Raw genomic sequence first — 27,029 nt, 5'->3', positions numbered from 1 at the left:
GATCCTGCTTTACCACCGTGCGGATCCCGAGGAGGATGAGTGGTAATGCTTCGGTCCAACGTTGAGGGTTAGTACTCGATTTGAGAGAGGCTTTGAGCTGTCTATGCAGGCGTTCAACCATACCGTTTGCTATGGGGTGGTACGATGTTGTTCGCGTGCGTCTGGTACCTAGGAGAACCATCAAAGCGTGGAACAGGGCCGACTCAAACTGTCGTCCGCGGTCTGTGGTTATCGTAGACGGAGCACCAAAGGTGGAGACCCATCTGTTCACAAAGGCCTTGGCGACTGTTTCAGCGGTGCAGTCGGGTATAGGTATTGCTTCTGGCCAGCGTGTAAACCTGTCAACGCATGTGAGTAGATAGCAATATCCCTGGGAAGGGGGGAGTGGTCCCACGATGTCTATGTGCACATGATCGAAACGTGCATCTGGAGATGCGAAGGTTCCAAACGGAGTCTTGGTGTGGCTGTGGACCTTGGACTTCTGGCACTTGACGCAGGCCTTGGCCCATGCTCTGATGTCTGAGTTCATGCGTGGCCAGACGTAGCGTGAACCAACCAGTTTCAGTGTTGCTCGAATGCCAGGGTGAGACAGATTGTGCAAGGAATCGAACACACTCCGTCTGTGGTTTTGGGGTACGAAAGGGCGTTCATGACCTGTCGACACATCGCACCAGATGGATGTACTTGAGGTCGGTATCGGAACTTGCTTGAGGTCCAGGGATGTGGGTGATTCCAGGATTCTGTGTAGTTCCTGGTCGTGTGTCTGATCCATGGCCATCTGCTCGAAGTCAATCTGGGTTGATGTTGTCAAGGCACTGATGTGAGATCGGGAAAGCGCATCCGCTACAACGTTCTCTGTGCCCTTGATGTGACGAATGTCGGATGTAAACTGAGATACATAGTCCAGGTGACGAACTTCTCTAGGTGAATGCCGGTCAGGTTTGGAGTTGAGAGCATACACCAACGGTTTGTGGTCAGTGTAAATGCAGAATTCTCGTCCTTCGATGAAGTGTCGAAAGTGTCTGACTGACAAGTACATGGCCAGTAGTTCGCGCCCGAAGGTGCTATAGCGACTCTCTGCAGGTTTAAGACGCTGAGAGAAGAAGGCCAGGGGGTGCCATACTCCTTCGGAAAGTTGCTGAAGCACACCGCCAACTGCCGTGTCCGAGGCGTCCACCATCATGGCAGTTGGTAGTACCGAAGAAGGGTGAGCGAGAAGTGTGGTGTCAGCGAGTGATTGCTTGATCTGCAGGAACGCTGTCTGGCATTCGGGTGTCCAATTCAGCTTGGTTGATTTGCGTGACTGGTTGGGTCTTTTTCGCAGCTGGTCTGTCAGCGAGGCGATCACGCTTGCGCAGTTTGGCACGAAACGACGGTAAAAGTTTACCAGTCCCAAAAATCGGCGCAGTTGACGGGTGGAGGTAGGCTTAGGGAACTCTGCAATCGCGTCGACTCTGTCTCTCATGGGACGGATACCATCAGCGTCGATTCTGTGTCCCAGGAAATCGAGGGTGGGAACCCCGAACTGGCATTTGGATGGGTTGATGATAATGCCATATTCGGAAAGTCTGCTGAAGAGAAGACGCAAGTACTCAAGATGGTCCTCCTCTGTCTCACTCGCGACCAGGATGTCATCGATGTAGGCGTACACGAAAGGTAAGTCTCGCGTAACCATGTCGATGAATCGTTGGAAAGTCTGAGCGGCGTTCCGCAGGCCGAAGGGCATGCGAAGGAAGTGGAACAGACCGAAAGGTGTTGTGATGGCGGTCTTGTGGATGTCGTCAGGATGGACTGGAATTTGGTGGTAAGCGCGTACTAAGTCGATCTTTGAGAACACGCGTTTACCCTCCAGATTGGCTGTAAAGTCATGCAGATGGGGAATCGGATAGCGGTCGGGTACTGTAACACGGTTGAGGGCACGGTAGTCTCCGCACGGCCTCCAGTCACCTGACTTCTTGGCCACCATATGTAAAGGCGACGACCATGCACCGTCCGAAGCTTCAATGATGCCGAGATCAAGCATATGATTGAACTCGTCTTTCGCCGTGATGAACTTGTCGGGAGCCAGGCGTCTTGGGCGAGCTGACACTGGGGGACCCTTAGTCACAATGTGATGCGTTATAGAGTGCTTAACGTCCTTGGCAGTGTAAGTCGGACGTGTCAGTTCTGGAAATTGTCCGAGGATCACTTCATAGGGCGACTCACTCAGCTTGGCAACGGTTGGACTGATGGGAATAGCATCTGAACCGATTCCACCTACGGTGAGGCTTGTAGTGGAGTCGATGAGTTTGCAACGCTGAACGTCGACTAGCAGTCCGAAGTGTTGGAGAAAATCTGCTCCAATTATTGGGTTTGGCAGGTCCGCGATAATGAACACCCAACGGAAGACTCGACGCAACCCGACATCCAAAGTGAGTGACTTCTCACCATATGTGTTGATGGGAGATTTGTTCACCGCCTGAAGATTGATAGATGAAGACTGGGCATGACGTTTATCCGCAGCCGATGGAGGCCAAACGCTCACTTCCGCTCCCGTATCTACCAGGAACCGGGCCCCTGTCTTGCGTTCAGTGATGAAGAATAGGCGACTATTGGTGTCGGTGCCAGGGAGACTCGTCGCCTTTAGTCGCTGGCATCGGAGTTTCCCTGTTGTTGTCGGGGTTTGAAGCAGCATGGGGACACACACCTTCTGGCATCAGCGCCGAATCGCCAGTGATACCAGCAGTCAGTGCCAGAGTGTGATGGGCTGCGACTGCGAGATGGGCGTCGATTGGGTGGGGTTGTGTCACGCTTCCTCGATCTCCCACGGGGCTGACCGGAGAGTTGGCATGTGAGAGCGCTGACTTGTTGGGTTAGCTGGTCAACTTTGGCTTGTAGTGTGAGCATATCTGAACTTGGCATGGTTGTTAGAGGCGACGAACTGCCAGGCTGGCTGGATGAAACTGCCCCCACATGTACAGTAGGTGAGACAGAAACTTCAACAATCTTGTCTGCAAGTTCTGCGAGTTGCTCAATGGGTGTCGTTTGAGATGTTGATGCCAGGATTAGTTGGGCGTTGGTCGATAATCTCTGAAGAAACAGTTGTTTCAGGATGTTTTCTTCGAGCGTGTTGTCTCCTAACAACTGCCGCATACGACGTAGTAATTGTGAAGGCTTGCGGTCCCCCAGCTCCTCCGATATTAGCAACTGGTGCAGTCTTTTCTGCTCTGATACGGAGGTTCGACGGATGAGGGCGGTCTTCAGGCTGTCGTAGGCATTATGCTCAGGGGGTGAAATGAGGATGTCCCTCACTTCAGTTGCAAACTCTGGCTGCAAGGAACCAACCACGTATGCGAATTTGGTGTGTTGCTGAGTGATGTTACGGGTTAGAAATTGCGCTTCCACTTGCGCAAACCAAAGGGCAGGGTCACTGGGCCAAAATGGAGGCAACTTCAAAGTCACTGCAGCTGATGTTGTGGGTGCAGATGGAGATGAACTAGCAGTAGCACCTTTGGATGTGCCCGGTTTGGAATCAGCATGATCAGAGTCAGATTTGGTTTCCATGTTGTTCGGCTCAGGTCTGGGTCACCAATGTAGAAATTAGTTGTACTGTCCTACTTTAACTCCCGAGTTTATTGCAAGTTAAGTGACTCACCAAGTTGCAGTATGTAAACAGCCAAAACTGGGCCGAGTCCATGCACAACGCAACGCGAACGGGGCGACTGCCCGCGCCGTGAATGCGGGGCGAGTTGGTTTCAACTCACGTGGTGAAAACGCTCACAAAGTTCGGTCAATAAACACTCACAAAAATCCACGAGAGAAACTTGGATTGCTCACTGGAATAGCTCTGCCGATGTTTAATAAATCATGTAAAGAATAGCGTGGATTCTAGCTTGTAACTTCCAAGCGAAATTATAGGAAAAGCACTGTAAATATTGCGTGTGTGACAGAAAATAGCATAGACGAACGATAACGAAACGAAAACTGAATGCGCGAAGGTTGACCTCTGAACTAAACATATATACAAGATGCGTTAAAGGCGCAGTGCAGGGTAACTTAAAGTGAACGCTACATATCCCTAACTCCCTAGGCCTTTTTGCTAGGATGTAGCCTCAATCCTGCAAAATCCTCCAATTGGCCTCATGGCAAAAAAACATACTTTAGCCTCAAATCCTGCAAATTCCTCCATTATTTCTTGAATATGGTTCGTGGAGGTGTGACCACTGCCTGAATCCTGCAAACTCCTGCGGCAGTGACTGTCAATATGTTGAGGCAGAGCCAGTGACATCCTGGAGCAGTACGGAGGATTTCAAGCATTATCCAGGCCTATAATTAGGCCGAGAAAAAAAATATAGTTTCTCGTCCTGGGTTTTTTAAAAAAGGGAGGAAGCGGGGCTTTTTATTTTTTAATTTTTATTTTTTTCAAGATGACCGCCTTTCCAAAATTTCCTGCAACCGTTGGTGTTCCACTGTTCAAAGACACTTTTAAAGATGAAAGACAAGTTGGACAAGAGAACTGAACATATTTACAGTGTCATTTAGAGTTGTATTGGTAGTGGTATTTATTTTCCGATGAATTTGTAGACTTTTTTGGTGTTTTTCTACTACATTTTTCAAAAATAAAAAATAATAAAAAAATCCAGGCGGCCTCCAAAAATGAAGCGGGCGGGGACGAGAAATTTGGGTTTTTTTTACTTCGCCTTACACGTATGCATGGCTGAGCAAAAACAACACAAGTTCTGGCCCAAGACCTTGACAAAGTGCATCCTACGAAATCAGTAACGCACTTTTGCCATGTAACCTCAATCCCCCAAATTCTTCCACTTTGGCAAAGAGGATTGTGAAGGATTCAGGGCGGTAATGAGCGTGCAAGTCTCACCAGTTCACCTACACGTTTCCTGCGAACGTCTTTTTATCAAACACAGGCTATTCTAGTCACAGACTCCTTCTGAATTCACCCAATTGTCATCTGTGTGATTGATTGAACGGAAGTTGAGGTCAACATTTTTTATTTTATGATAGTCATCAATTCACAATTTTTTTTCATACATGTATGTTGTAAATTGTATTGCTTTCTTTTCTTCTGAAATACCCATTCCTTTCCATTGATGGGATATAGGCCCAGTTAAAGGACACACAATAAATGCAAGCCAACACACAATGTATAGGCCTACATGTACGGGTAGCAGGCTATACACATTGTTGATCCTACATGTACATACATGGCGCCCAGATGTGCTGCATTCTCGTAAATCTCGCAGGTTTTTTTAGGTCCAACTTACACGCTCTGTTTCATTAATTCATTTTTATGAACCAGGATATATCTTAATGGGTTTAACATATTGATAATCATATCCTGGTTGCTTTGCAACGGAAGTTGAAAATCTGAAAGTCATATCACTACAGTTTCACTTGATTACCAATTCTGGTTGCTGTTAAAGAGAGCCGGGCAGTGTCATTGTATAGGATTACATGTATCTCATAATGGACTAAGTCCAGCCCATTTTGTTCATCTATAATGCGTGAAAGAAATCCAGTGAATTTAACCATTCTGAATCGGTGGAATATAATTTTGTGCATGTAAAAACCTGTTCATTTTTGCTGGACCCAACGAGGGCCTATAGTACTCTTTGTACCTGACAGACTGACTGACTGACTGGGTGACTGTTGAAGATGGCCAGGCAGTGCCATTGTATAGGATTACCCCATAATGGGACATTAAAAATCCAGTCCATTGTGTACACCAGACATGCCAGATGCATGAAAAAAGACTCCAGTGAATAGCCATTTTGAATCAATTAAATAGAATGTGTGCACTCTGGGACCAGCTTTCTGGTCTTGCCTTGTTGTTTCAATGTTCACTACATTTTGTACGTTTACATGTAGTAGCTTTCCATCCAGATAAAAGAACAACATTCTTTCTGTAATTTAGCTAGGAACCTTACATGTATATCCTCCATAAATTCTCCACTGCACAAGAAACTTTGTTTTTGGGTTTTTTTACTGAAAATCCCAGGATAACTTTATGTTGGCATCCTGCTGTGCATACATACATTCAGTTGAAATCTAATCGCTGTCATATTTGTATCAGCAGAAAAGACTTACATACTGTTATCTTGTTAAGCAAACAGGAATTTATCATAATTATTTCCACGCTTACAGAGGATGAAGAATTTGACCTATAATCAAAGCACAAAGTCAATGCAGGAAATCCTCGTTATTACAAGCAATGCACATAAACCACACATCCAAACAAATTGATGATGTTATCTTTAACAGTTTATCATGTTATTGATGAAAGTGATATGTATTGTTTGACTTGGCTTTGTATTTATATTGTATTTCTATCTATTGTTTGACCCAACATTACTGGAACATGTTTGCATAAAATACAAATGTGTTGGCCTTCAGATGTACTTTAGATGTCAAACAAAAATCAGGAAACAAAATTTAAAGGTGACATTTAGCCAGATTTCACACACACAAAAAGAGGTTTTTGTTTTTTTTCTTGCCTTATTTCAACGTCTCGATCTAAGGAAATCCATATAAAATATTTACAGAAAAAAATGTTGGGAAAACCACATTTTGTTTATGTGACACTCATGTACTGATATTTTAAGCATCCAATTTTCAGCCAAACTGTGTGATACCATGGGCCTTATTCACGAGTTCGCCATTGGTGTGGAGTTCCCTGAATGTATTTCATTAATTGATAACTGTTGAATGGGATGGCGCCAGACTATTTATGCAGGCACAATGCACTCCTTATTTTACTGTAATTTTTTTTGTTTTAAATATGGCTTTAAACATAAGGGAATGTTTAATTACAAATTTTAAATTATTCATTGAAGCAGACTGGAATTTATGATAAATAAGCTTGCTTTCATTTCCAAGTTCCAAAAAGTAAGATTTTACCAAACTTTCAACTCAATATGGCTGACTCATGAATAAGGCCCATGTTCTATACAACATGTACTGTTAGAATTATACGCCTAGCAAATCCTAGTGCCCACATGTGTTTGAAGAACATTTTGAAAAGAAATATGTGTGATTGGAATTATGAATAGCACTCCAATGGCTGGATTTTGTTTTGGATCAAAATTTTGTACTAAAATTCCTTCACACGTTAATTACACGAAAACAGCATATTCCCAAGCTTTAGTTACAATGTAGTTGTGTGACATTTTGTATTTTACTTTTTAACGATCTTTTCAAGCACCATCATTTTCATAGTAAACATGTTTTTTGAAACCAAAATTAATTAAAGACAAGAAATGGCCTTCAATTTCTCTTTCTTTCTTTTCCTTCTGTATAAAGTGCTCATACCTGTGTCTTCATGCCTGGCTAAGATTCGGAAGTTTGAAAATATTACTTTGACATCTGATGAGAAATATGCTCAGCGAAGCATAAAAGTTATTTGCCAGACTGCACATGGGGAATTTGTGCATACATGACAACACATGTATCACACATGTAATATTGGTCCAGCAGTTTCTCAGTTTAAAGGGGCACTGCGGCCTCCACTGTGTAATATTCTCCTCAAAAAGTCTGGGAAACAGTTTAAAAGCAAAAGGAAACCATTTACAAAAAAAATGTGTTTTTGCCAATTTAAGGAACAGCAACGCATTTAATCTGAGGCAGATTATTGAAAATGTAACCTCAGTAAATGTCAGGGTTTTTTTCCTCGAAAACTGTGAAAATTACAAATGTAGGTTTCCATTTGGTCAATACCATTGTGAGAAAATAATGGTAAAATGTTCCTCTTTTCTCGAAAATGACAGCATATGGTGCAACCATTTCACAGAATGCTTGATCCTGCTATTCACAGTTTCATTTTTGAATGTGTCCAGTTGCTGTCCATGACCTTTAAAAACATCATACTGAGTGAAAAAAAAAACCTTTAAAATGTTCTTTCACTTTTGTATTAAACGTCTTTGCTTGTCTTATACAGAGTTTCAATCTGTAGTCATTTGAAGGATTTTACACTGGTCATCAAAATTAATGTCTTTCACTCCTCGTCCTAATTCCTATTTCTGTGATTAAACGGCCTTTTATGTTTTGATACTTGCTAAACCTTTGTATGCTTAGTCGGTTTCCAAAGGCGTACAGAAAAATCACGCGTCAAGTAATTCTGTAAGGCTTGCAAAACTAGGCTCCGGGCCCTTTTCATCACAGAGAATAGATTCACAAAAAGCAATCGGTGAGGATTGAAAGCGATTGCGATCTTGGCCATAGGCTTTTCAGGAGAAGTAATAAAACATGAAACCCATGACGCTTTGGATGGCAGAATTCAATCAGAAAAGTCTCCTTTGGTTTGCTAGTGGTTCAGGATTTTAGGATCATCCCGGATTTATGGAACCTCGCTACAACTTACAAGGCTGACTGATTACTTGTGATACATCATGTTCGTGTACATGTACATGTACATTGTACGTGTATACATGTACATGTACCTTGTCAGTTGTATCAAAAGTTTACCGATGGAAAATGTGCATGTGCATTTCAGGGGTTTCTTGAAATGTGAATCTGATTATCTGATCATTAAACATGGACTTTAACTGTGAGAAAGAAAAAAACATTTGACCTTTTTTATCAGTGGAAACTTTTCGTAGCCAATTCTTCTACAGGGTGAGTCAAAAACAAAAACACATCCCAAATGGCAGGACGAATTTTTGAATGAAGTTTTGCCTGTAGCACTTTCAAAATCTAGGATTTGAAAGCCCAGTCATTATTAGCTTTCTTTTAGTACATGTACAAGAATCATTCAGATCACTCATGTACTTTTCAAGTTACGGAAATATTGTTTTGAAGTTCTGTCCATGGATCACAAAAAAGTAAGTGTTCTTTCAGCAAAACAAAAACAAATCTCATAGGGATGTATGTGAATTGTTTTCATTTTGCTGCAAGAACATGTGCCTTTTTGTGATCCGTGGACAGAACTTAAAATTGTGTCTGTGTTCAAAGTGCCGTAACTTGAAAAGTACGTGAGTGATTTGAATGATTCTTGTACTGAAAGAAAGCTCATTTATTGGGCTTTATATCCTATATTTTGAAAGTGTTACAGGCAAAACTTCATTCAAAAATTGGTCGTGCCATAAGGAATGCGTTTTTTTTTTTACTCGCCTTGTAGTGTACAAACCAATCCGTATTTCTCTTGTGCTGATTTGTTCAAAGAACTGCCAGTTTTGTTTCAAAAAACACTTTTCATAATCTCTGATTTCTCTCACCACTGTGTTTAATGTTTTTCACGGTGGTGGTGGTGGGGGGGGGGGGAATAAGAGGCCCAACCATTCCCCTTGCATTCATTTTTGACTATTTAAATTGAAATATTTCTAATTGTGTTTGTGCACAAATTGTCAAACAAATATTAATGATTTGTCCACCTCCACAGGATGCAAATACATGTAATATTCTCTTTTTCAGATCCCATGGGCTGTTTGAAGTAATTGAAATTCTTTAACTTCCTCCTTTCAGTAAAACACAATACATTTCTAACCGACAATATTGGTCTGTTATTTCTCTATGACATTGACAGATCACCAAGGTTCCAATCGAGACCTGCGAGTTGTTGACAACATGCGGGGATTGTTTGCGTGTCGGAATGGACGGAACTGGGGACCCACACTGCGGCTGGTGCCCGTTACTGAACAGGTATGCAATTCATCCCCTGTGCTGGTTACCGATGAACCCAACTTAAAGGGGTAATGTCATAGAATTTGGTTTTTGAATGCAGTCCTTGAAGTTCATTTTTGTGTCCTATTTAATATTATTTATTCGAATTACCACCTTAAAGGTAATTTAGGGCCTTTTTAGTTTTAATGCTAATGTGAATTTCCATATTCATGAGCAAAAATGTGATGTCATTCAAGGCAGAAACTTAACTGATGTATACACAGCTGCTTCAGCACGAAAAGTTGCCTAAAGTTCAGAAATTTTGCTGCGTCAATTTTTTTTATTTGGTGTTTATTTTGACGTTTTACTACATGACATTAAGTCAATCACCCAACTTCATGCACAAAAATGTTTTCAGTGGGTTCAACTTTTTGGTTCAGAATTTGAACAGAATTTTTACAGGCAAAGTGGACCATTTGTAGCTTTCCAAAAAGTAACCAACCACATAATCGTTAAGAAGCTTATATAGTCGTGTTCCCTAACGTGGCCCACTTCGAAGCTTACCCAACTTTCCTCGTGTAGTGTTGCCAAACCTCTTTGTTGACAAACCTCAAATTCATGCAGTAAAATAATGGTACTTTTACCTTATTAATGCTTGCTATTTAACCTCCGTGAACAATTTCGGTTTCATAAAATTTAAGCCGAAATTAAAAAACGGTTGCGTCCGGAAATTGGGCACAAATTGGCGGAGTGTTCCCTAACGTGGTGCACTTAAATAAATCTCGGAAAATTCCAAATTAACATTTAAGAATTTCTGTAAACTTGATCAATTCTGATAAATTATTATTATTTCTACTTACGGTACATACCCAGCCAGATGTTTGTCAGAAAATTATTTTCTTATTTTTCGGGGCGTTTTCAAAGGTTTCACTTTGCACTTGAAAATAAAATAGGAAAATCACGCCAAAATTGAAATTTCAGTTAAAACTTTTGCTCTAGCTAGGCGCTACAGGCGAAAAATCAAAGTGCGCCACGTTAGGGGCCGCGCCACGTTAGGGTACATTGTACATCAACAATACTCGGTTTTAAGATAGTAATGACTCTAAAGTTCCTGTGAAATTATTCCTTCTTGCATGCTGTACTTTAAAAGAAAACAAATAAAAGAAGGTCACTTCCAAAGATGTGTCAAGTGACACATTTTTGGAAATTTCCATTTGTAGTTGGTTTGTAATTGGGTGAATCCGTGAATGGGTGCGCGCATTGACACAACGCACACGCGCATGTGGTTGCTCTTACGGTCTGTCGGGTTTAGTGTGCAACATTACGTTGCTACAAATTATCGGCTGAATGAAAATCATGTCCCAAATTCCGATTTCTGGATTTTGCCAGGGGAGGGCGCAATTCAAAATATGACTCAGCAACTTTTGAATTGATAACGAGATCCAGAACATTGTTTTCTTGGAATATGTACATCATTCACTGAGCTAAAACTTCATCAGGTTAGTCGTTCACGTGTAGCATCCGTCTTTAGATTTTGAGCACTTCTGTTGCTTTTAACGAAAAAAAAATGCACAAATATATAACGGTCCATTCTACCTTTACAAGTAAATGATATCACAGCCACAGTTCCCTAATTTGTCACAACAAACACATCTCTTACTTTCCGAGGAGTTTTGCAATTTTCTATTTCTGCGTAAATTAATATAGGATATGGGACTTTAAACCCAGACAAACATGTAACCTTGGACATGGTTGGCAGATTTCACCACATGTTCATGCACATGCCGAGGGTTCAAGACTCACTGAGCCAAATCAAAAATCCAGATGCACGCTGCACATTAAACATCTGTGGTTTAACCGTTTAATTCCACCAAACGGCACCCGCTAAGATGTAAGTCACCGCCCAACCTTAACGGAAGAAAAATAAGATTGGTTTCTCATCTGGAGGGTACAAGTTTGTCAAGTTGGCAAGCATTTTTTAATTGAACATGACACTTTTGTGGGGTAGGATACGATGACAATACAGCAAGTGATTACTCGTTCTTGTAAACGTCTTGGTAAAGTTGCCTTCATTACTTTTTACAAAGTAGCAATTTCATATTTGATTGAAGCCTTAAGACTTTAATAGGTTAGCGGTGGATTTTTTTGTATGGAACCGTGATTTTTATGTTTTCCTTGTGGACTTCATGCATAAACTTGTCACGTTGAGGGGGGGGGTGGGATTCACAAGAGACAATGTGGGGAAAAAATATATTCTTGTACATAACATGACTACATTTTGTACATGTATGTATGTGTTTTTGCACTGTAGGCATTTCTTGATCATGTGTTGGATTTGCATGTTGAGCATGTGACCCGTTTCATTTCAGTATGCACGTCAAACCACATTTTCACACCACAACAGAAATGTGTCTGTTATAAATATTAATGTTTCGCATTTTTTGCTGGGGAGATCGGGGTGGGGGTGTTCACGTTTATGCATAAAACATTTTTACTGCCAGAGGCAGGTTTATGCATAAACCATTGCCTGGGGCACCGTTACGCATTTATTGGTGGTGCATTATGGAGTGAAATTCAAGAATCTTCCAAGACAACTTACTACTTGTGAAATGCTTTGAGAGACCTTATTAAGCACTACAGGGTAAACCCAAAAAAAATGCTACCCTAAAACATTTCCCTTTTAAAAAAAAAGGATCGGTGGATTGTTATGTTTTAGGTATCAGATTAAAGCTGAGAGCTTTTCTTTTAGATATTGAAACAATCGTGAAATTAGCACTTTGGGTTGCTGAGAAAATGCCAATTATGTAAAAGTAGTCATTTTTCATCCAGTACACACAAATTACCACAGTAAGGGATTTTCAATGCACCACCTACCGTATTTGTGCATGTCCTAATCCTTACAAACAACACGGCAAATAATATGACATGAGTAAAAATTAATTTGATGGCAATACATGTACATGTACCTTTTACTTTCCACTTGAACAGGTATCTCGTCCTTTTTAGTCGTATTTTAAACCTTTTCAGTATCATAAAATATGTCCAAATATTATACATTGCCCAAATGAAAGATAATTGCACAGTAGGCTTACAGTAACATGTTATTACTGTTTGAAGTACCGGTACTTGTGTAAAGGATGAAAAATGACTACTTTGACACAATTGTCAATTTCTCAGCAACCCAAAGTGCTATTTTTATGATTATATCACTTTTTTGAAGGAAAATCTATCAGCTTTAATCTGATACCCAAAATATAGAAAGCCACCAATCCCTTTTTTAAAAAGGCAAATGTTTTATGGTTGTATTTTTGTTGGTTAGGCCAAAAAAAAAATCTCCGGTTTCTGGTATGCGCGCGCGTCGCCGTAGCCATGCGTGTCGGCAAAATGAAAAAGGTTTTTTTTCAATGACAGATGATGTCTCAAAACCGCCAAACTCACTGGTTTGACTGGAATCCTGCTGCTGCACAATTTTAACGTGTTCTTAGATTGGGTTATGGTCGAGAATAAGCTTTATGTGGCCTCTCTGGACTCCCATATATTTGCACTAAGTTTAGTCGGGCACCATTTGCAGTCATCAGCCGACATTTGAAGCAAAAAAATCAGGTAAAAAAAAAAAAAAAGCTGCGTCGCCGCACCACTTTTTGGGCAAGCTCCATACCAGAAACCGGAGACTTTTTTTTTTTGGCCTTAGCCGGTATATACCGGTACCTGGCACATGTACATTTGTAAACTATATTAGCGCCCCACTTATTAGCTTCTACGTGTATGTCAAAAATGTCCACACTCTGGCCGTGACATTTATTAACAGTGCAAGCAGATTTGTAGGGATTCCGGTATGCAACGAAAGAAAATACCGACACTAAACCTTTGACAGATGGTGAAATATTCAACAACAAAAAATGAAACACGCTACTTGTACACTTCTGTCCAATTTAATACCTCAGTGCTTCTGTACCTGTGCAGTAAATCAATACTTTATCTGGATACTAAGATTCATGGTTGCAAAAGGTAATAGTTTCTGTCCTATGAACTGAAATTAAAACGGCAATCCATTTAGCTATACAATACATGTAGATTTTTTTTGGTTGGGGGACAAATTTTGAGGAAATCGTTAAGGAAATTTCACTTTCAGATCAGGTTTACATTTCCCTGAGGAATGGTGCAGCGGCGATTGTGTCATATCATTTAGAAGTACAGGTAGTCCTTTCAGTTTCCACATCTGATAGGAAAGACTTAAGCCCGTGAAACCTTGGGCATTAGTTTTGAAGGAAGTCGAATATGATCCTCTGTAATGAAAACCTTTTTCTCTGTTTCGCATTATGATGAAAAGTGAAGCATGACAAAGTACAGGTAGATGTATGGTTAAAGGTGGAGCATATCAAATGTAGCTATCCAAAAAGACAACTGACAAAATTATTGTTCAAACGCTTGTAAGTTGGTTTAAAGATAGTGATAGCACGAATCTCCCTGTGAAATTATTCTTTGTGGCATGCCGTCATTTTGAAGAAAGCAATAACAGTAGGCCATTGCCAAAGATGTGTCGAGTGAGGCATTTTTGGAATGGTTTGTAATTCAGCGAATCTGTGAATTGATGCGTGCAAGCATTGAGACGAAGCGCACACGCGCGTGGTTGCTATTATTTGTCAGTTCAGTGCATGACATCGCGTACATGTACATGTAGCTGCAATCGGCTGAATGAGAACGTGTTGTGGACGCTGTTTTCGGGCGCAATTCAAATCTTGACTTGGCAACTTCTGAATTGAAATCGAGATCCTAGAATATTGTTTTCTCGGAATATACAGCATTCACAGAGCTAAAATTTCATCAGGTTAGTTGTTTATAAGCACCCGTCTTTAGATTTTGAGCACTTTTGTTGCTTCAAACGAACACAATTGCTCAAATTACAAATGATCTACCCTAACTTTAAGACAAAATGCAATTACACCAAAACAATATGAAGTACAGCATCTCTGCAACATCTGAGGGTTTTCCTAATGAAATGAAAATTGACATTTTGTCCTTCACATTTTAATAACCCTGTCTATCCCACATTCATACCAGTTTCTGCTTTTTGTGAAATTTCTCTAAACATTCTTTATCTGAAATGGTTTTGGTAGAATATCATGATCATCATACCCGATACATGTACAAAATGTACATGATGACGTCATCATGACGTCACTTCAATTTTCATCTATAACAAATCCCTGATTGTGTACATACAAAGTTTCAACTGAATAAGCCTTGTACATGTATGTAGTTCTTTAGATATGCTCTTCATTTCATAACTTGCAACATTCCTTCATTTTGGGTTTTTTTTCCCCAAGAGGGCCAGCAAAGTGTCCTCTTCGTAGCTCACTCACTGACAACCACTTGCGAGCTGGGCAGTGCTGTCATATAGGATTACCCTGTAATGCCAATGAAATTGCCTAAATCTGGCCCACTGTGTAGACCACATGCATGAAAAGACATTCTGAATCAACCAGGGGTGTGAAATCTCAGCTTTAAAGCTGATTTCAGCTTTCTTTTGGTTTTGGATTTCAGCTTTTTTCAGCTTTTTCCCTCACTTGCTGTGTACAAAAGTATAAGATATCTCCAAAATTCAGCCTCTTTACACCTTTTTCAGCTGTTTTCAGCTATTTTTATCAGTGGTCACTCATACCCCTGATCAACTGAATAGACTTTTGTGCACTCTGCCTAACCGGTAGTATAGTCTACTAGGATTGACTTGTACTGTTTTGGTAAAATTTCTTAAAGCAAAACACTCTTAATCTAAGCTGATTTTGTCATCATCATGCTCCAGATTTTCATATCTCACACCATCTCATTGATTACTAAGTTGATCACCTGTCCGTTGATTGTCCCAGGTGTACAAGACGCACTGAAATGGAATGCCCAGGTGCAACGGATGAGCCATCGACCAATCGATGGATAGATAGCAGAAGCTCTTGCATTGAGATCCAATCAGTGACGCCTTCCAGTATTCCCAGTGACGCCACTGCTCTGGTAAGATTCTAGATTAGTAGCCCAGAACATTTTTTGTCTTCTTTTTCATCTCTGTATTCTATAATTGTTCTGAAATGCTGTTCTCAAATAATTGCATTTGCAGGGCTAAATACAATTCCCAAGAAATAGTGGGTTTTTTTATTTTAATAAAAATGCAGCGTTCTTAGTGAAATGTACCTACTTGTTTTTTATTTTTTGAGACACTTTGTGAATACGTTCCTGAAGTTCTCCATTTCAAGTCATGGTTAAATAAATGTAAAATTGCTAACAAATGAGGCTTAAAGTATAGGTTTTCCCAGCCAATTTCCTAAAATGTTCATTCACTTCTGAAAATCGGTCATTCATTTTCGTCTGAATTTGAGAATCGCTCTGAACAAGCGTTTCATTTTTGCTACCAGAGCATTCGATTCCATATCAGTTCAATCAATGAAGTGAATTAGCAACACCATTCAGATTCGTTTACAAGACTTCTTTTTCACTTTTATAGGGCGATTTCAAACGTTCACCATTTTAAGTCACTTTTAGTTTAATGCCATCGGCTCCTGATACAATTAGGAGTTTCTTTTTCATTAACCGTCAATAAAATTAGCTGTACCTGAAATCAATTTAGAAAAGGTATGCTTACGTAAATGAATGCACAGGTAATGTAATTGGCCATCTGTTTGTCAAAACCGAATGCACAGACAATGAAACGATTGAACTTTCGTTGAATTGAAATGGGAATAAAGATGTGCATTCAAATTAAAGACGAAAATGAATGAATGATTTTCAGAAGTGAATGAACATTTCAGGAAATTGGGCGGGAAAACCTATATAAAACCAATTAAAGTATTTGTTTCAGCTTTCAAAAGTAGTATTTTCTTTACAATTCTGTATGGACAATTTGTATCTGTCGTAGCTATCATTGAATGTGAGCAGCCTGCCTGTACTGAACAACAGCTTGCCCCACAAGTACCAGTGCGTCTTTGACTATCTGGGCTCAACGGAGGTCACGTCAATAGAGGGCGCCCTCATTCAGTGCTCAACCCCAGCCAACCTGCCAACGCTGCAAGGAGGTAAGCGCCCTTGACATTCATTCCTACCCAAAACTCCTTGGATGTGCTAAGCTGAAACTGTTGCCCGGCACAGTTTTGTGCTCAGCTTGAATCAGCTGATAAGTAGACATGAGAATTACTTAGTTATGGTTTAACTGAAGCCAGTTCCCATATACACATGTGTTACTGCTGGTGTCATATACAATTTGGACTCCTTATGAAATCTGGTCTGTTTAACCTTGGACTCATCCCTCTCATTTGACACACGCTGCATGTCCGCCAAGGCATGCGCAATACAACCAATGAGTCAACGAATTTCATAGAGTCCAAATTTTACACTACACCGGCCATACAGGTAGACAAGAAATCTTGACGCAGCCCTTGTCACAAACAAAAGTTCTTTGCATATCAGCTCTATGAAGAGAGCTCTATGAAGTGGGCCTTACATTGAGAATCAAACTTCTAAGATGCAATTGTTCCTTGGATCATCTGATTTTTCTCATTCTTATTACACTTCTAGCAATTTTTTGGAAGCCCGAAAAATACTAGTAGTTCTAGTACTAATGAGGACTATTAATGCACACATGTCTTTGCAGTGTAATAAAACGGTGTAACCAAAATATACAACAAAAATGAAAGCAAAATCATAGTTTGCTTGCTGTTGTAGGCTAAATTAAAGTACACTGTATTTTATTTTTAAAGTTGAGAGCATAGAATAAACTGCAAAAAGGGCAGTGCAGCTTTGCATTTTTACCAACTGCATGCAGCTACAGTACCGTACATGTACGATGAAAGACAAAACTGATCATTCATCTGAGACATGATTACAGTAAAATTGTTCTCATCGTTGTGTGCATGTAACCCTCTCCCTTGTGTGCATGTAGTCCCTCCAACTCTTGATTGCATTTGTAGAAGTCGTCTACATCTAAACATGCATTTCAAACAACATGTCAAACAAAGTCTCAAGCAATCTGGAACGAGTAAAACCTGGAGTACTGACTCTTTATTCAAAAGTATTCAAAAGTAGAATTACCCCATAACGCCAACGCATGGGTAAATCTAGCCCATTGTGTAGATACATGCATGAAAAATGCTCAGTAAATAACCATGCTGAATGAATGGAATAGAATTTTGTGCAGTCTGGCATCACCTTTACTATTGCCTACTAGTTTGGAGGTTTTCGTGTCACCCACGGGAAATACGAGTCCTTAATTCTGTATGTCTGTATACAGCCTGTCTCAAGAAAAAGGTACAATCAGAAAAAAAATTGGTTAAATATGAAATTTCAAAATAATTTAGTCATTCTTACTTGGCATAATATTAAAGAACAAAGACTGGGCTTTCCAATAGTGTTTGTTTGATCTTATTTGCTTTTGTCAATTCAGAGATATAATCAATTTACTGCGATACACCAAATCGATTTTGTGCCACTTTTATGCATGGGCAGAGTTGTTTCGAGTACTGTGCCATGCTGTCTTGAAGCTCACAAAAGATTGCAACTTGGCAAAAGAAACAAACTCGATTTTTGTGTTCCGCAGTAAACTGGAGTTATTTCTGGATTGACAAAAGCAAATGAGATGAAACAAAAAGTATTGGAAAGCCTGGTCTTGTTTCTTTAATGTGATGCTCAAAACAACTTACTTATGTTGAGATTTAATATTGAAAAAAAAAATCGTTTTCGATTGTACCATTTTTTTTTAGACAGGCTGTACTGTCTGTATACCGGTACATCTGTTGTCTGTTGTCCGTATGTTATAGTTAAGGTTCAAGTTTTTCAAATGACTGTCCCTTGTATTCGCCAGTATTCCATGAAACTTAGACTCAAGGGTCATTGAGTAGCAGAGATAATGTGGCTTATATTTTTGGTCAAATAGCATAGGTCAAAGGTCGAATGAGGTCACTAAGGTCATACATCAAAAGTATAATGAGGTCAACAAGGGTGACACATGTGGTCCACGGACCACTTGTTTTATATTCACTTTTTTTTTCTTTTTTTTTGTAAAAAATGTCCAGGCGACTTGATGGTGACGCTCTCCCTCCGTGCCACCGAGACCAACAAACTCATCGTCAACACGACCTTTGACTTCTACAACTGCAGTGCCTTTGATAGCTGCACCCAGTGTGTGGCCGACTACCTGTGCAACTGGTGTGTCTTTGAGAACAGGTGCATGGGCAACGCTAGCAGCTGCAACGCCTCAGGTGTCATCGTTGGACAACAGGTGAAAATTACTTTCATTTGGAAAAAAACAATAAGCAAAGACAATTGATGTGGGCGTCGTCAAATCAATTTGAAGGGGGCGGTGTGATAACAAAATCTATGATTGACTTCTTCGTGCTGGAAGTTTGCCGGCTATTTTTCCCAAGTCCGTCCATCCCCCCCCCCCCCAAAAAAAAAAAATTGTAAAGCTGACAATAGGGGTACTGTTCAAAGCTGGCAGGATTGGACCCTATCGGACAATAGGTGGAGCTTTTCTTGGTGGCAGATAATAGATTCTGCAAACATATGCGAAAAAAATTGGGCTATGAGACACTGCCCCTCCCCCCCCCCCCCCCCCCCCCCCTCCCCCAACATGACTCCCTGACAATTAACTGTACTTATTTGCCGTGCTACCAAAACATTGGAGAAAAGTCGTTAGAAATCCTTGGCAGAAAATCTTTTGTTTTAGCTTTTTAAGTAATACAATGCCATTTTGAAACTCTATTTTACTCACTGTACATGTACACAGAATTTCAAGACACAATTTTCAAACTAAATTTTTAAGGAGTCACCGCATTTCTCCAACATACTCTAAGACGCAATAAGCCTCTTTACTGATGACGTCATACTTTATTTACTTGTGCGCTTTTCTATGGGGCTACGAAACCATCGTCCCCATCAGGCTCCCATAAAAAGGCACACATGTAAACAACATGTGACGTCATCAGTACAGAGGCTTATTGCACTAACTTTCTCAGTCACAACCCAATTGTGCATCAATTGCCCAAACGTTGCCTTGCTCTGTTATGTTTGTTCAAAAAGATTATAAACATTTTCCTCAAACCTGTTTTAACAATCACATCCTGTGATGTACATGTACCAGATCCAGGTCAATTGCTCCTGATGTCTTGAAATGTCAAGTGTGTTTTGATTATCACACATATTACTGGTTGAAAATGTGAAGGTCTGATATGCACATTGATGTATCTCATCGGCCATGCTCTAACTGGCTTACAGTCAGCTGTGCAATTTGTTTCTTGGTTGGGGAAAAAACTAGATGAGGCGTCAACAATTGCAAAGCCAAATTTTGACCCAAAAAAAATTGACTGCATCTATTAGACTGCAAAGATTGTATCAGAACATGCAAAGATTAAATTATTAATTTACGTAAATCAATTTACAGGTACAAACAGACACAGAAAGGAAGGGAAAAGACTTCTGCCCGAGGATTGAAGACACTCCAGAAATTCTCATTCCAGCTGGGGAACCAGAATTTCAAAATTTCACAGTGAATGTCGCCAGACTCCCTGTAAAGGTAAGGGCAAACTCTGAAAAGCAACTACGTGTGCTGTAAAACATGACGTTTGACTGGTTTGTGATTGACTTACTGAACAACTTCTGATTGGCTTGTGATCGACTTGTGATTGGCTTAAGATCGACTTTTGATTGGTCTGTGATAGAATTGTGACCAACTTGTGATTGGCTTGCGATCAACTTGTGATTGGCTTGTGATTGACTTGTAAACAACTTCTGATTAACATGAAGCAGGACTTGTGATTGACTTGTGACCGACTTTTGACCAATCTGTGATTGGCTTGTGATCAACTTGCGACCAACTTGTGATTGGCTTGTGATTGACTTGTAAACAACTTACAACTTGTAATTAACATGTGGCAGGGCTTCTGATTGACTTGTGATCAACTTGTGACCAATCTGTGATTGACTTGTGATCAACTTGCGACCAACTTGTAATAGGTTTGTGATGACTTGTAATGATTTTATTTCAACTCTGTACATGTACATGTATATTGGAAGCTGAACTGACTTTAAGATACTTTTGGGTGTTGCAATTACTTTAATAGATTTGGGAATTTCAGGTACATTTGTGTAAAAATAGAGAAAAACTTTATTTGTTTTTGCATAGGGCCATTGAATTATGTTAAATTTTGATCAGCATACATGTATATACATGTAAGTGGTAGCAAATAGATTTGTAAATAAAGAAGAAGTAACGAATGCAGTATTGAATTGCCTTCTGCTGTGATGCTGGCTAGAAAAATCACACAAAACTGTGCCTTCAAATGTTACCATTCATTAAGTAATTTAGATATTATTGACATATATCCACTTAGATTGATTCTGTGCATAAACTCAAGTTACTCATATAACATGTATGTATACTTGTTATCCTCAATACATACTAAATTATCTGACCCTCACCCTGACATTTGTTTGGTGTTTCCTGAAACGACATCCAACAGTTTCCAATGTTTCCATATCCTGTCCTGGCAAACGATTGCGCAGACAATTAAGATCAAATTCCCTGCGATTTCAAAACATTGTTATCGCTCAGGATAACACTAAAATACCACTTACAATGTTATCGGATAATAACATCTGTTACGCCAACACCAAGATATCTGATTTCTATTGATGAATTCAAAACACCATTGTCACTTTCTGCAAAGATCAACATGATTATCCCGCACCCCGTCATCAAGACCGAATATTATTTTCACAGCAGAGGAAATCGGGCGTTATTTTCCTGCAGGGTTCTGTTTACAGAAGAACATTTTAGGAACTGGACAGTTTTGCGGGAAGAAATTCAGACCGCAATTAGGAAATTGTTCGAACAGACTTTCCCGGCTGTCTGCTTTCATTACATTGACCCATATACATTTACGTGATGTACATGCATCGTTTAACTTGAATGGAAAAAAAAAAGACTAGGAAAAGACAGCATGTGTTAAAATATATTGACATCTCGTTGGAGCACACTTTGGTGTGCTTGAAAATGGCAATAAAAGGGGAAAAAACCTTATACATGTAATTTTGATTGAAAATCATCGTTTGAAGCCCATCCGAGTTTGAACCTTACGATTTTCTTTACTCAAAATGATAATTGGCAAGAGGTTTTTTTAATATGTTTGGGTACATGCACATGTACATGTACATTGTAAGGGAAAATGTACACTATAAATAGATTTAATGTACATGTACAACTCTTTGCACATGTACTTTATTTTTTTTAGTGCATTTTTTTTTTCAAATGATTAATTACATGCCTAACTGCATAGCATCAAGCAGTGACATTTTGATTATTTTAAGGAACTTTCCGTGCTGTTTTCACCGCAAAAACAATAAAAAAAATTTAATTGCTATTTACAACAACTGTACATGTGTCTTGCAGTACACAAAAGTTATTCACCTTTAAAGGTAGAATGAAGCATTTTTTTTTTTCGTTTGAAGCAACAAAAGTGCTCAAAATCTAAAGGCGAGTGCTAACAAGTAACCTGATGTACATGTACTTTTAACTTTGCGCGTGCTGTACATGTACATGTCGAGAAAAATACCCACAAAATTTTGGATCTCGATTTCAATTCAAAAGTTGCCAAGTCATGTTTTGAATTGCGCCCTCTCGTGACATAATCCCGAAATGAGCATTCAAGACATGATTCTCATTCAGCCGATTGCAGCTACAGGGTATGTGATGTCACACACACTGAACCAATGAATATTAGCAACCGCGCGTGTGTGCGACGTGTCAACATTGCATTCGCGAATTCGCCCCATTACAAACCAACTGCAAACAGAAATTTCCAAAAATGTGTCACTTGACACATCTTTGGAAATGGCCTTCTTTTATTAAATAATAATAATAAATAATAAATAAAATAAAATTCATTTAGGCCTATTGTCCATTTAAAAGATAAAAATGGAAAATTTACATGTCTAAACATTGATGATGAAAGCTCCAAAACAGAACACTTATAAAAAATACAGTTATAATGATTAAACTAGATTTATACATACAATTTTACAGCGAAAAAAAATGTATTAAAAATGTTAAGATGTTATTATTAAAATGTTATTGTTTTCTTCAAAATGACAACATGCCAGAAGGAATAATTTCACAGGGAGTTTAGTGTTATTACTATCTTGAAACCAAGTAAGCTTTCTATCAATTGTTTCTCGGTTACGTTTTGGAAAGCAGCAAATGGTCCACTCTGCCTTTAAAATAAACCTACAAATCAGCCTCGTAATTACATGACAAATATGAAATCATTTGCAACCTAACAATAATTCACAGGCAAACCTGTTCCCGCCCCTATTAGAATCAATAATGTAGGAGCAGAGAACCAGTCTACGTGCATGGCGGTTCTGATTGCGCACAAAGTAAACCCAATGTAAAAAAAAACCTTTATTTGGCCAAAAAAAAAAATAATAAGTCGGTCTCTGGTCAGCGCGCGCGTTGATTTTAATCATGCGCGTCGATCTTTTTTTTTCCAAAATGTTCCGTGGTAGCTCCAACAGCGCCCTCTATTTCCGCACCTCCTCAATTTTTTTTTACCAAAGAGCACCAAGGAATGGGAAATTGCACCAAGGCAAATGATCGAAAGCACCAAGGCAAATTATGGAGGACACCAATGTACATGAGGACACAAAACAAAAAAAAGCACCCCACCTTGTCTGTACAATCCAAGCTTGAAGAAAAAGAAAAAAAAGCAAAAAAAAAAAAAAAGCCGCGTGGCCGCGTCGGAACTTTGGTCTGACCAGAGACCGAATATTTTTTTTTGTTGCCATTCAGAGGGTTGTTGATGCCCAAAGTACATGTAGAAGGGAAAAAAATAATTGTTGTTCTTAAAATAAACACCACAATATCAAGAACACGGAAAGTGCACCTTAAAAAAAACTGGAGCAAATGATGAAACTCCCTCTCATCTGTTTATCTTTCAAGAATTCAACTACTCTTCGAGCTGAAACTTTCAACAAATCGTCACTTTATGCGAGAGAAGACAGTTTCATTACTGCGCAGCATGCACAGTAAACAATCATTCGAGCTTCGGACATGGAGGCGCGTCTCTGGTAGACGTTATTGACTCTTGATTGTCTCCATCATGATGGATTCGGCTACTGTGGTCAGATTGTTTAACATTATTGTCAGCCACTTTTGATGCATGTGTTTAATTAACGTCTATTTCTTCCATAGTCTGGCTACATGTGTGTTCTGAGGCATAACGGATGGGCAACGGAGAAAACGACTCCAGGCATCAGACTCAGTGACTCAAGAATTCTTTGCTCAGGCATGGAGGTAAGAAACAAGATTCCAGGTGAATGATTTCAGTGGCTGGTCCAGGAATTTTTTTGAAGGGGCTGGCTGGGATGTTGTCCCCCAAGATCTTCAAGGGGCGGGGTGAAGGTGAGGTGTTTAAACCAATGAATAAAAGATCACAGGCTCCTAGGCAGATATCAGAGTTTGCAATTTGTAGTGATGACGTTTTTTCCAGGGAACTTAAGAAAAACTAAGATTATTTTAGGGTAGTTGCCACAGTTACCTCCTTGGATCTGTCCTTGGGTTTATCAAGAATCATTGGTGAAATATTGGAATGATCGAGGGTAAAAACAAAAGAAGACACAAAACGCTTAAGAAAAAAACAGCTAAGTTTTTTTTTTGCCTTTTCAGCAAATTGTCAATAAAGTTGAAATACATTTACAGGTTCAGAATTTTACGAAGTACATGTATATCTCTTTTCTAGGACTTTCATGTATATGACAAATGTGGTAAGTTCACTGTCTTGAAGGAAAAAAACAGAAGTTTGCTAAGGATGGAAAGGTATACTTTCTGAAGCGTCAAGAAAACACTCTCACCACCAACACTGTTGCTTTTATTTCTTTTTCACAAACCTCATTCTTGTATTCAATGTGTGGAGCAAGGCTTTAAAATTCTACATGATTAATGAATATATGCATTATGAAAAAGGAGAGTCGATTTACTGGGCATGTTGCAGTGTAATCAGGCCATGGAAGAAGAGACTGGCAAAAAAAAAAAAAAAAAAAGTGAAGACACATATATTTATGTATATATTGTTTATACACTGTAAGGATGACTTGGTGTGTTGCACTCTTTGTCCGTATAAAGAATAGCCATTGTTTGATATTTTTTATTATGAAAGGTAATGTACAACATTTGCTTTTCCTGTAATTTTCAGAAAGAGATGGATTTGGGGGTTAGTATTTTATTGGAAATATTTTTACACTGACCTGTTTAAAGGTTAGTGTTAATGGTTGCTGGGAAAACTAAGAATAATATGGCTGTTTTTTGTAGTCAGGTTCCCTGACCCTACTTCAGATGAAATGGGGCAATTGACTTCCGGGAATTGTCGGGTCAGGGAACCAGACTAGCAGCAACTCGAGGTTGATCCCTAAGGTACCCTGTAAAAACCGTCAGGTAAACCTTCAGGTAAACCTTCAGGTAAACATTCAGGTAAACCTTCCAGTGAACCTTCAGGTAAACCTTCAGGTAAACATTCAGGTAAACCTTCCAGTAAACCTTCAGGTAAACCTTCCAGTGAACCTTCAGGTAAACCTTCCAGTGAACCTTCAGGTAAACCTTCAGGTAAACCTTCAGGTAAACCTTCAGGTAAACCTTCAGGTAAACCTTCAGGTAAACCTTCAACTAAACCTTCAGGTAACCTTCAGGTAAACCTGTTTTATTTTCATTATCCCCTTACTTTCAATTTTTTACTTTCCAGTTTGACCATAAATTGGAAATGATATGTAGGCATGCCAATAATCCAAAGGGTGTTGATTTCTTTTGTCAACAGTACGGCTACAGTATGGATGAGAATGAGGTCACTGCGGACTTGCAGATCCGCTGGGGAGATGCACATGGAGGATATTTTCTGGACAACCCATCCATGCTAACTGGTAAAAACAAATCATCAAGTTTCAGAAGACTTTCAGTGCCTATATCCCTTAATCCCAACTATACCAGATCCTTCCAACATTCAAACGGAGGATTTGAAGGGGTCAGAACCAGAAAGTTATCATGGAACTTGAAGATTAAAGTACAATAAATGTGTAAATGATGGAATACTGACAATAAGTGAATCTGTGTGATGCTTGAAGATGAAGATTGAATGAATCAGTTGCCTCCATCCTGAATTCCGACTTTGATTTAAGTTAAAGGAAGAGTAGATCATTTGCAGCTATCCAAAAAGTAACTGATGAAATTATTGTTGAAAAGCATACTTGGTTTAACGATAGTAATGGCACTTTCTGGCATGCTGTCATTTTGAAGAAAACAATAAAAGAAGGTCATTTCCAATTTGTTTCTACATTATAATTCAGCGAAGCCGTGAATGGGTGTGCGCGCAAGCAATAAGACGATGCGCACACGTGCGCGGTTGCTATTATTGGTCAGTTCAGCCCGACATCGCGTATCTGCAATCGGCTGAATGAGAACGTGTCCCAGACGCTTATTTCGGAATTCAAAACATGACTCGGCAACTTTTGATTTGATATCAAGATCCTAGAATATTGTTTTTCTCGGAAAGTACAGCATTCACTGAGCTAAAACTTCATCAGGTTAGATGTTAAGCACCCTTCTTTAAAATCTGAGCATTTTTGTTGCTTCAATGAAAAAAATGCACAAATGAAAAATGATAGGTGCTACCTTTAAACAGCTACGTATGTGTGGACAAACATTTTCACCTGCCTCTAAGCAGTAATAAGGTTTTTTAATCAGAACATTCAATAAGTAATTTTGTCTTCAATCTTCACTTTTCCTTATTCAGTGACTTTGTACAAGTGTGGAGTCAAACGCAGCACTTGTGGCCAATGCCTCCTGGCCGATGCCAAATTCTCTTGCGGTTGGTGTAAACCGTCTCAGATGTGTAGCATAACGACGGCGTGCACAGACAGGCAGGATTGGCTGAGTGGACAGGACTTGTGCCCTGATCCAAACATCACCTCGGTAGGCATCTGTAGATTCATTGAGCAAGTCATAAAACTGTAGAGTGCTGGGCGGTGCAGAGAGTAACTGCAGGGCAGTTTTGGAGGGTACATTGGGTTAATCGGTCAATAATACTCATTATAACACCTCACCCACAGATTCTGTGTCTTGATTGGCCGAGAGCGAGTCACATGTTACTTTCTAATTTTGCTATCTTTCTGTGCATGGCCAAAAGTACTATACCCGTAGCAACCAAAGTACTATACCATTAGCAACCAAAGTACTATTTCCACGGCGCGGTATTTTTGTGCAAATGGATGCTGGTGTGCGCGTAGCGCGTATTGTTCCATAGAGAGCGCGCCGCAGACTTGGGTTCAAACATTTCGTGAAGGGTTAGTTTGGAAGAGAGAAATACATTTTCCACCAATTTTGTATTGAAATCGAAGTTTTTTTCAACAGTGTTCAG

At 39.7% G+C, this 27,029-nt stretch overlaps 1 protein-coding gene across 3 annotated transcripts in view; it reads left to right on the top strand.

The window, feature by feature from the left end:
* LOC119731730 (plexin-A2-like) overlaps nucleotides 1-27,029 on the top strand; it is a 76,020-nt gene that overhangs the window by 27,833 nt on the left and 21,158 nt on the right. For all 3 annotated transcript variants that reach the window (XM_038204955.1, XM_038204956.1, XM_038204957.1), the window contains 8 exons: nucleotides 9,515-9,630; nucleotides 15,459-15,597; nucleotides 16,496-16,652; nucleotides 18,645-18,850; nucleotides 20,012-20,143; nucleotides 23,819-23,920; nucleotides 25,434-25,536; nucleotides 26,406-26,584. In XM_038204955.1, coding sequence (XP_038060883.1) covers nucleotides 9,515-9,630; nucleotides 15,459-15,597; nucleotides 16,496-16,652; nucleotides 18,645-18,850; nucleotides 20,012-20,143; nucleotides 23,819-23,920; nucleotides 25,434-25,536; nucleotides 26,406-26,584 — 1,134 coding nt within the window. The remainder of the gene's footprint in view (nucleotides 1-9,514; nucleotides 9,631-15,458; nucleotides 15,598-16,495; nucleotides 16,653-18,644; nucleotides 18,851-20,011; nucleotides 20,144-23,818; nucleotides 23,921-25,433; nucleotides 25,537-26,405; nucleotides 26,585-27,029) is intronic.

This window comes from Patiria miniata, unplaced genomic scaffold (genome assembly GCF_015706575.1).
Source record: "Patiria miniata isolate m_02_andy unplaced genomic scaffold, ASM1570657v1 HiC_scaffold_24, whole genome shotgun sequence".
NCBI classification, from domain to species: Eukaryota; Metazoa; Echinodermata; class Asteroidea; order Valvatida; family Asterinidae; genus Patiria; species Patiria miniata.
This window is presented reverse-complemented; position numbering and strand designations above follow the sequence as displayed.